This window comes from Salvelinus fontinalis, chromosome 8, assembly GCF_029448725.1.
Source record: "Salvelinus fontinalis isolate EN_2023a chromosome 8, ASM2944872v1, whole genome shotgun sequence".
NCBI lineage: Eukaryota > Metazoa > Chordata > Actinopteri > Salmoniformes > Salmonidae > Salvelinus > Salvelinus fontinalis.
In genome coordinates this window covers 28,334,330-28,345,492 of record NC_074672.1, presented here as the reverse complement: position 1 = coordinate 28,345,492, position 11,163 = coordinate 28,334,330, and the positions used below count along the sequence as shown (strand labels likewise).

The following is an 11,163-nucleotide window of genomic DNA, read 5'->3' as shown; positions in this document are numbered from 1 at the left end:
TACCAGGCGGTGTCAGAGGAAGGCCCCAAAAATTGTCAAAGACAATAGACAGTCATAGACTGTCCTCTCTGCTTCTGCAGAGCGCTACCAGAATGCCAAGTGTAGGTCCAAGAGGCTTCTAAACAGCTTCTACCCCCAAGCCATGAGACTATTTGCATTAGCCCCCCCCTCTTTTACACCACTGCTACTCGCTGTTGTTAACATCTGTGCATAGTCACTTTAATAATCATAGACTGTTCTCTCTGCTTCTGCATGGCAAACAGTACCAGAGCGCCAAGTCTAAGACCAAAAGTCACCTTAACAGCTTCTACCCCCAAGCCTTATTACTGCTGAACAATTAATGAAATAGCCACTGATTATTTACATTGACCACCCCCCCATTTGTTTTTTACACTGCTGCTACTCGCTGTTTGTTATCTATGCATAGTCACTTCACCCCTACCTACATGTACAAATTACCTCGACTAACCTGTACCCCCGCACATTGACTCGAAACCGGTACCCCCTGTATATGGCCTCATTAATGTTATTTTATTGTGTTACTTTAAATAATTTTTTACTTTAGTTAATTTGGTAAATATTTTCTTAACTCTTTCTTCAACTGCACTGTTGGTTAAGCATTTCACGGTAAGGTCTACACATGTTGCATTCAGAGCATGTGACAAATAACATTGATTTGATTGTATTGGCTTATACATTCTTACCTGCACACACATCTGAGGGTGTTTATCCACAGCAGAAACATTATACTTCTGTCAAGGATAGAGGAAAGAGATCAGCATCATCATCATCATCATCTTCATCATCATCACCATCATCATCAACACTCACCAGATCTCCCTTCTCCTCCATGTCCTCCAGTGTGGAGTTTAGGATGGGAGTGCATTGTGGTGTGTTTCTCTGGTGTCGCCAGCAGAGGGAGGCAGAGGGCTTCAGGTAAGCAGCAGGACACAGGGCACTCCAGGCCACGCTTGAACCATACAGAGTCACCTTACTGGAGGGCCACACGTCTCTACCCCCTGGTGGTCAAACACAGACAGTGCACTGTTACTGACTGCTGCTCTGCTGGTTTGTCTGTGACTCATATTAATAATTGCTCCAGCAGAAAGCCCCTGCTATCCCCAGGTCTGATTCACTGGAAAATGTACAGGTAACAACACACACAGAAACTGAAGCCAATCATCAGCTACGGCATCTCAAACAGGTCTAAGAGACAAACAATACTTGAATAATCAGAGGTGTACTCAAATAAAATAAAATGGTATTAGTCAAATGTACCGATTACAACAGGTTACAGTGAAATGCTTACTTACGAGCCCCCAACCAAAAACGAGGTTTTTAAAAAAAACGGATACGAATAAGAAATAAGTAATTAAAGGGCAGCAGTAAAATAACAATAGCGAGGAGGCACCAGTACAGAGTCAATGTGCAGGGGCACCGGTTAGTTGAGGTAATATGTACATAGAGGTAATATGTACATAAAGTTATTAAAGTGACTATGCACAGATGATAACAGCGAGTAGCAGCGGTGTAAAAGAGGGGGGGCTAATGCATATAGTCTCATGGCTTGGGGGTAGAAGCTGTTTAGAAGCCGCTTGGACCTAGACGTGGCGCTCCGGTACCGCTTGCCGAAGAGAACAGTCTATGACTAGAGTGGCTGGAGTCTTTGACAATTTTTAGGGCCTTCCTCTGACACCGCCTGGTATAGAGGTCCTGGATGGCAGGAACCTTGGCCCCAGTGATGTACTGGGCCATTCGCACTAACCTCTGTAGTGCCTTGCGGTCGGAGGCCGAGCAGTTGCCATACCAGGCAGTGATGCAACCAGTCAGGATGCTCTTGATGGTGCAGCTGTAGAACCTTTTGAGGATCTGAGGATCCATGCCAAATCTTTTCAGTCTCCTGAGGGGGAATAGGTTTTGTTGTGCCCTCTTAACGACTGTCTTGGTGTGCTTGGACCATGATAGTTTATGTGATGTGGACATCAATGAACTTGAAGCTCTCAACCTGCTCCACTGCAGCCCAGTCGATGAGAATGGGGGCGTGCTCGGTCCTCTTTTTCCTGTAGTCCACAATCATCTCCTTTGTCTTGATCACATTGAGGTTGTTGTCCTGGCACCACCCGGCCAGGTCTCTGACCTCATCCCTATAGTCTGTCTCGACGTTGTCGGTGATCAGGCAACACAGTTGTGTCATTGCCAAACTTAATGATGGTGTTGGAGTCGTGCTTGGCCGTGCAGTCATGAGTGAACAGGGAGTACAGGAGGGTACTAAGCACACACCCCTGAGGGGCCACTGTGTTGAGGATCAGCGTGGTGGATGTGTTGTTACCTACCCTCACCACCTGGGGGGGGGGGGGGGGGGCAGGAAGTCCAGGATCCAGTTGCAGAGGGAGGTGTTTAGTCCCAGGGTCCTTAGCTTATTGATGAGCTTTGATGGCACTATGGTTTTGAACACTGAGCTGTAGTCAATGAATAGCATTCTCACATAGGTGTTCCTTTTGTCCAGGTGGGAAAGGGCAGTGTGGAGTGCAATAGAGATTGCATCATCTGTGGATCTGTTGGGCGGGATGCAAATTGGAGTGGGTCTAGGGTTTCTGGGATAATGGTGTTGATGTGAGACATGACCAGCCTTTCAAAGCACTTCATGGCTACAGACGTGAGTGCTATGGGTTGGTAGTCATTTAGGCAGGTTACCTTAGTGTTCTTGGGCACAGGCACTATGGTGGTCTGCTTAAAACATGTTGGTATTACAGACTCGGACAGGGAGAGGTTGAAAATGTCAGTGAAGATGTTACATTCCCCAGCTTCTGCGTTGTTGTGGGTTTGTATGTGTTTATGTGTGTATTTCAGGGAATGGCTTCCTGGATTCCCCCAAGCAGCTGATTGGTCAGCCCCATGGCAGATTGGAACTCTGATCCCGCCCTCTCGTTAGGGGATACAGCTGTCGCCAATTACAAGCTCCTTCTCCAGCTGGATAAAGTGTTCCTTTGTTAGGAGAGAGAGCTTCTTTGATGTCCTGTGTTGGTTGTGGCTCAGACAGTTTTTGGAAAGTATTTTGTAGCCAGTCCTGCTGAGGCATGTTTATGTCAAAAGGACTGTGTTTTGATTATTAAAATTGTTTGTATTATTCTGTTTCATTTGTTCCCAGGGGAGAAGGTGAAGGCACCTTGGGAGTGCTTAGGCAAGAGGCCTGTGGGCATACATATACTTGTAGTATGTACTCTGTCTATGCACACTAGGTAAGACCTGGGCGGACCACCCCCTGTATTTTGGTTAGAGCTCCAGGTGGTGTTAAGGTTAGGTAAGTAGTGGGTAGGCAGGTAAGGTAGGAGAGGGGTCTCTTTAACTTTAACTTTATTTGCTTCGGTTCCGTCCAGCCCCTTTTCCCCACTATACCGTGTTAAGAAAATAAATTCCCAGTAAATGGTCATTTTCTCTGCCTCTGTCATCCTTACCTACAATCACATATCTCTTTCACTCCACGGGGAGTTGAGTGTAGCAGGGTGTTGCGCTCCCTCCAAGAGGCGTGCATAACAGAAGACATTTGCCAGTTGGTCAGTGCATGCTCGCAGTACACGTCCTGGTAATCCGTCTGTCCCTGTGGCCTTGTGAATGTTGACCTGTTTAAAGGTCTTACTCACATCGGCTGCGGAGAGCTTGATCACAGTCTTCCGGAACAGATGGGGCTCTCATGCATGCTTCAGTATTATTTGCCTCGAAGCGAGCATAGAAGTAGTTTAGCTCGTCTGGTAGGCCCGTATCACTGGGCATCTCTCGGCTGTGCTTCCCTTTGTAGTCTGTAATAGTTTGCCAGCCCTGTCACATCCGATGAGCGTCAGAGCCGGTGTAGTACGATTCGATCTTAGTCCTGTATTGATGCTTTGCCTGTTTGATGGTTCGTCGGAGGGCATAGCGGCATTTCTTAAGCTTCCGGGTTAGAGTCCCGCTCCTTGAAAGCGGCAGCTTTAGCTCAGTGCGGATGTTGCCTGTAATCCATGGCTTCTGGTTGGGGTATGTACGTACGGTCACTGTGGGGACGACATCATCGATGCACTTATTGATGAAGCCAATGACTGATGTGGTGTACTCAATACCATCGGAGGAATCCCGGAACATATTCCAGTCTGTGGTAGCAAAACAGTCCTGTAGCTTAGCATCTGCTTCATCTGACCACTTTTTTTATTGATCTAGTCACTGGTGCTTCCTGCTTTAATTTTTGCTTGTAAGCAGGAATCAGGAGGATAGAATTATAGGCAGATTTGCCAAATGGAGGGCGAGGGAGAGCTTTGTATGTGTCTGGAGTAAAGGTGGTCCAGTTTTATTTTTTAATTTTTTGTCCCTCTGGTTGCACATTTAACATGCTGATATACATTTGGTAAAACGGATTTAAGTTTCCCTGCATTAAAGTCCCCGGCTACTAGGAGCACCGCCTCTGGGTGAGCGTTTTCTTGTTTGCTTATGGCGGAATACAGCTCATTCAATGCTGTTTTAGTGCCAGCCTCTGACTGTGGTGGTATGTAAACATCTATGAAAAATACAGATGAAAACTATCTAGGTAGGTAGTGTGGTGTACAGCTTATCATGAGATACCCTACCTCAGGCGAGCAATAGCTTGAGACTTCCTTAGATATCATGCACCAGCTGTTACAAAAATACATAGTCCGCCGCCCTTGTCTTACCATACGCCGGTGTAGCGTATAACCAAACAGCTGTATGTTATGTTGATAGTGTCGTCGTCGACTCCGTGAAGCGTAAGATATTACAGTTTTGAATGTCACGTTGGTAGTTAAATCTTCGGCGTAGGTCATCTATTTTAGTGTCCAAAGATTTCACGTTTGCCAGCAGAATGGAAGGAAGTGGGGGTTTATTCGATCGCCAACGAATTCACAGAAGGCAGCCCGCCCTCCAGACCCTTTTTCTCCACCTCTTCATGCAAATCACGGGGATCTGGGCCTGTTCCTGGGAAAGCAGTATATCGTTCGCGTCAGGCTCGTCAGACTCGTTAATGGAAAAAAGGATTCTGCCAGTCCATGATGAGTAATCGCAGTCCTGATGTCAAGAAATTATTTCGGGCATAAGAGACGGTAGCAGCAACATTATGTACAAAAGAAGTTACAAACAATGCAAATAAACTAACAAAAAAACACAATCGGTTGGGGGCACGTAAAACGTCTGTCTTCTTCTCCAGCGCCATTTTAGATTAGATACTCACCATCTAATGAGCCATTCACAAACGGGCAAACTGTGGTTCGCCTTGCGTCTAGGTGTGTGTAATATACCTGCAGGCATATGTACAGACAGACAGAGAGACAGGCAGAGAGACATGCAAGGACACTAACATGAGACATACTGTAGTTTTAGCCATGCATTACTGTCACTGTCCATTGCACATTATCTGATAGTTATCTCTGCTCATTGTGATATGTCACTGAGTGAGACCTTCTTACCTGTACACAGACACAGGGTAGCAGGTAGGGGAAACTGAGAGTCACTGACCGATTCTTATTGGTGTCAATCTGGAGAGAACAACAGAATATTCATTAACAGATTATCAACCTACACTACCGGTCAAAAGTTTTAGAACACCTACTCATTCAAAGGTTTTAGTTTATTTTTACTATTTTCTACATTGTCGAATAATAAAGAAGACAACAAACTATGAAATAACACATATGGAATCGTTATAACCAAAAACGTGTTAAAACAAATCAAAATATATTTTATATTTGAGATTCTTCAAATAGCCACCCTTTGCCTTGATGACAGCTTTGCACACTCTTGGCATTCTCTCAACCAGCTTCACCTGGAAAGCTTTTCCAACAGTCTTGAAGGAGTTCCCACATATGCTGAGCACTTGTTGGCTGATTTTCCTTCACTCTGCGGTCCGACTCATCACTCCATCACTCTCCTTCTTGGTAAAATAGCCCTTACACAGCCTGGAGGTGTGTTGGGTCATTGTACTATTGAAAAATAAATGATAGTTCCACTAAGCCCAAACCAGATGGGATGGCATATCGCTGCAAAATGCTGTGGTAGCCATGCTGGTTAAGTGTGCCTTGAATTTCGAAATAAATCACAGACAGTGTCACCAGCAAAGCACCCCCACACCATAACACCTCCTCCTCCTCCATGCTTTAAGGTGGGGAATACACATGCAGAGATCATCTGTTCATCCACACCGCATCTCAGAGAGACATGGTGATTGGAAACAAAAATCTCCAATTTGGACTCCAGACCAAAGGACAAATTTCCACCAGTATAATGTCCATTGCTCGTGTTTCTTGGCCCAAGTAAGTCTCTTCTTAGTATTGGTTTCCTTTAGTAGGGGTTTCTTTGCATCAATTTGACCATGAAGGCATGATTCACACAGTCTCGTCAATTTCTGAGGCTGGTAGCTCTAATGAACTTATCCTTTGCAGCAGAGGTAACTCTGGGTCTTCCTTTCCTGTGGTGGTCCTCATGAGAGATAGTTTCATCATAGCGCTTGATTGTTTTTGCGACTGCACTTGAAGAAACTTTCAAAGTTCTTGAAATGTTCCATATTGACTGACCTTCATGTCTTAAAGTAATGATGGACTGTCATTTCTCTTTGCTTATTTAAGTTGTTCTTGCCATAATATCGAGTGGCGCAGCCGTCTAAGGCACTGAAACTCAGTACTAGAGGCGTCACTACAGACACACTGGTTCGAATCCAGGTTGTATCACAACCGGCCGTGATTGGGATTCCCATAGGGTGGCGCACAATTGGACCAGCGTCGTCCGGGTTTAGCCAGTGTAGGCCGCCATTGTAAATAAGAATTTGTTCTTAACTGACTTGCCTAGTTAAATAAAAAAATAAAAAATAAAAAAATGTTTTTACCAAATAGGGATATCTTCCGTTTACCACCCCTACCTTGTCACAACACAACTGATTGGCTCAAACCCATCAAGAAGGAAAGAAATTCTTCAAATGAACTTTTAACAAGGCACACTTAATTAATTTAAATGCATTCCAGGTGACTACCATGAAACTGGTTGAGAGAATGCCAAGAGTGTGCAAAGCTGTCATCAAGGCAAAGGGTGGCTATTTGAAGAATCTCAAATATAAAATATATTTTGATTTGTTTAACACTTTTTTAGTTACTACATGATTCCATATGTGTTATTTAATAGTTTTGATGTCTTCACTACTATTCTACAATGTAGAAAATAGTAAAAATAAAGAAAATCCCATGAATGAGTAGGTGTTCTAAAATGTTTGTTCTAAAATGTAGTGAATGTTATAAACAACATTCACCTTTTTAACACACCTCTATACATGCACGCATGCACGCACCCATACACACAGACACACATGTGCAAGCACACACACACACACACACACACACACACACACACACACACACACACACACACACACACACACACACACACACACACACACACACACACACACACACACACACACACACACACACACACACACACACACACACACACACAATACAAACACGCAAATGAGCTTACAGTAAAAAGAGCAGAAAGGTTGGAGCATTCTGCATCTGTGTGTCTGTAGCACAACCTGGTGTATACATCAGATGAGCGAGCCGGTTGGTATATGTGGTCTCCAGTTGCTACTGTTACATTGAGGGATCGAACCAGCTCATCCACAGACAGATCAAACTCTGGTACTGGATCTGAATCTGCATCCCCTCAGACAGAGTCATAGTATGATTAGTATTATGATGTCATTCTCATCACATCTCAGGTGAGGGATGGGGATAAGTGATGGAGGTGAAAGGTGAGATTACTACCTGGACAGATGCCCTCCTGTACGATGTACCTGTGCTGTCTCTGTGGTTTAGAGGACAAAGACACATACACCTCTCACCCTGCGTCAGCAGGGAAACAGTCATACACCAACTCCCACTGGAAGGCAGCAGAGACACACACAGCAACATAATCAGAAGCACACTTTCATCATTCTACTGTGTGTGTGTGTGTGTGTGTGTGTGTGTGTGTGTGTGTGCGTGCGTGCGTGCGTGCGTGCGTGCGTGCGTGCGTGCGTGTGTGCGTGCGTGCATGAAAATATCAGATCTTACCACAATCATGTGGCCAATGTCATGGGGATGTAAGCGCTTAATGTTGGTCTTTTCCACTATGATGGATCGAAACAGGTCACTCCACTTAAAATAAAAATTAATAAAGTTTATTTTATTTTATCCATCTATCTTATCCTTTTTAACTCTTCCTGAAGAATACTAAAAGGGAGAGGGGTTCCATTTCAAGAAATGTTACCTGTAAAGTGTCATTATTGACTCCATTTTTTATCGAGATGGTTCTGTGAGTTTTAGTTGACAGCTCCAGGTATTCAATGGTCAGTGTCCCAGTGAAGTCTAGAAGAACACAGAGGACAGATGAAAGAATTATGGCAGTAAAGGTAGAACGAGAGAAAGAGAGGACGTCAGGTTAAGGAAGAAAGATATAGACTGAAACAAACACAAGGCCAGAGAAAGGGAGACTGAGACTTTAGATAAAAGGAGGAAGGATGGAGGAAAGTTCTAAAGGGGATGAGGATGGTGCGGAGAGACAGAGATTGGTTGTGGATGGGAAACAGTCTTACCTGCCGCTTTCATTCTGACACGTACATGGACACAGGCAAAACAGGAGCCTTGTGATGGAGAGAACCCGAGAGTGGACAGACTCAGCTGAGGAAGACTCTCAGGGTTCCAGTTGGAACCTACAGAAACACAGAACATATGGACACTCAAAACAATATATGCAGTAAAATAAGTATGCAAGTGAAGTCTGAAAATGCCAAAGAAATGGTTCCTCTTCACATTGTGTACAAAATGAGTTATCCCATAGGGATCATGGACTGAAGTAACACTTACCAATTTGGTATTGAATCTATTGTGGAGAAATAGAGAAAGAAAAGGAGGAAGAAAAAAAGACTGGGTTAGTGAAGTGAATCTTGATGCAGGACAGGTTCACATAGGCTAATCAAGTTCCAATACATTATTTCCATTACGTACAGTCTGAGTATAATGTGTCTTTTGCATATTAGTTACATTATGTCCATGGTGGTGGGCCCCAAGGACGGTATGAATTAGTCCCTTACCTCGGTGACATTTAGTCTGGCGTGTGTTTTCTCCTCAGAGGCGCACAGGAGCCGCAGCAGGCACAACAGGAGCAGGAGCACAGCAAGTGCAGGTCCATTCCCGCGTCTCATCATAATGACGGATGACCACTAGCCTACTCACAACAGAGGCACATGTAAAAAGTCATGGCTTATCCAATGTTGCTTGAACAACTTTGGCCCTAGGGACAAAAAAACGCAAATGCGCAAAAAAACAGCAGAACGATAGTTTAGCCTTACTTCCATATTAAAATCAACGAAATGAAATCCAAGAAAACGGAAACGTAGCCTACATGATAAGAACGGTAAAAAAAAATGACTCATTAAGAATTGTTCCATGCGTATTAAGTTGTGTATTGAGTGAGTGAGTGGGTAGTTTAGTACAGCTCCACCTTTCCAGCTGCCTCAGGCAGTGTGTACTCGTTTGATATTTATTTTTACGAACAATGAGGAAATAACAGTCATGATATGCTAAGAAATAGTAATTTTTTAACGTGACATCGAGAAGGAAACGTGTATTGGCAAACATTGCAGTCCCCCTTGTGAAACAGACCTTGGTTCAAATTATATTTAGGGTAATTCAGTAACTTTCTAAGACATTTGGAAGTAAGGGTGTGTTCGTAAATTCACTCAGGAGTGCCAGAGTGTGCTCAGTGCGCTCTAGGCGTTAGTAATTTCAGAGTGTTGTCAGATTGTCCGTTGGTAAATTCAGAGCATTTCGGCTCTCAGGGAATTCAGAGCGCACACTGAACGCTCTGGCCGAGGATTACGGTTGATCCGAGCGTTCTGACCTCACAACTGGCAATCAAGCACCCAAGATAACTGACCAAAGTTGGCTAGCTTGCTAGCTACTTCCAGAAACAAATGAGAGACCACCTCACTCTGACCATTTTACTCGCTCTATCAGAGCTGGTTAAGCTGTTTTCATGTTCTCTAGAACGTTGGTGACTGTAAGTGTGCTGCTGGCAACAATTTAATTACGTTCTTTTTTGCCTACATTTACTGACACTAGGTCATATCCAACGAGAGTGTTGCACGGTTGTAAATTCTTCAGTTATTCTGCACTCTTGCACACATCACATCAACACCATTATCCCAGAAACCCTAGACCAACTCTAATTTGTATACCGTCCAAACAGATCCACAGATGATGGATTGCACTCCACACTGCCCTTTCCCACCTGGACAAAAGGAACACTTATGTGAGAAAGTTATTCATTGACTACAGCTCATTGACTACAGCTTAGCGTTCAACCCCATAGTGCCCTCAAAGCTCATCACTAAGCTAAGGATCCTGGGACTAAACACCTCCATCTGCAACTGGATCCTGGACTTCCTGACAGGCCGCCCCCAGGTGGTGAGGGTAGGTAGCAACACATCTGCCACGCTGATCCTCAACACTGGAGCTCCACAGGGGTGTGTGCTCAGTCCCCTCCTGTACTCCCTGTTCCCCCACGATTGCATGGCCAGGCACGACTCCAACACCATCACTAAGTTTGCAGATGACACAACAGTGGTAGGCCTGATCACCGACAACGATGAGACAGCCTATAGGGGGAAGGTCAGAGACCTGGCCGGGTGGTGCCAGAATAACAACCTATCCCTCAACGTAACCAAGACTAAGGCGATGATTGTGGACGACAGGAAAAGGAGGACCGAGCACGCCCCCATTCTCATCGACGGGGCTGTAGTGGAGCAGGTTGAGAGGGCACAACAAAGCCTATTCCCCCTCAGGAAACTAAAAAGATTTGGCATGGGTCCTGAGATCCTCAAAAGGTTCTACAGCTGCAACATCGAGAGCATCCTGACTGGTTGCATCACTGCCTGGTACGGCAATTGCTCGGCCTCTGACCGCAAGGCACTACAGAGGGTAGTGCGTACGGCCCAGTACATCACTGGGGCTAAGCTGCCTGCCATCCAGAATCTCTACACCAGGAGGTGTCAGAAGAAGGCCCTAAAAATTGTCAAAGACCCCAGCCACCCCAGTCATAGACTGTTCTCTCTACTACCGCAAGGCAGGCGGTACCGGAGTGCCAAGTCTAGGA

At 44.9% G+C, this 11,163-nt stretch overlaps 1 protein-coding gene and 1 pseudogene across 1 annotated transcript in view; both read right to left on the bottom strand.

The window, feature by feature from the left end:
• The window catches only part of LOC129861461 (interleukin-17 receptor E-like), a gene marked incomplete at its 5' end in the record, with an annotated part of 14,092 nt that extends 6,400 nt beyond the window's left edge, over positions 1-7,692 (bottom strand). Inside the window, 5 exons of the mRNA XM_055932831.1 lie at positions 705-752; positions 832-1,019; positions 5,213-5,279; positions 5,448-5,516; positions 7,507-7,692. Coding sequence (XP_055788806.1) covers positions 705-752; positions 832-1,019; positions 5,213-5,279; positions 5,448-5,516; positions 7,507-7,692 — 558 coding nt within the window. The remainder of the gene's footprint in view (positions 1-704; positions 753-831; positions 1,020-5,212; positions 5,280-5,447; positions 5,517-7,506) is intronic.
• Positions 7,609-9,229, bottom strand: LOC129861460 (uncharacterized; annotated as a pseudogene).
• Positions 9,230-11,163: the final 1,934 nt, after the last annotated feature.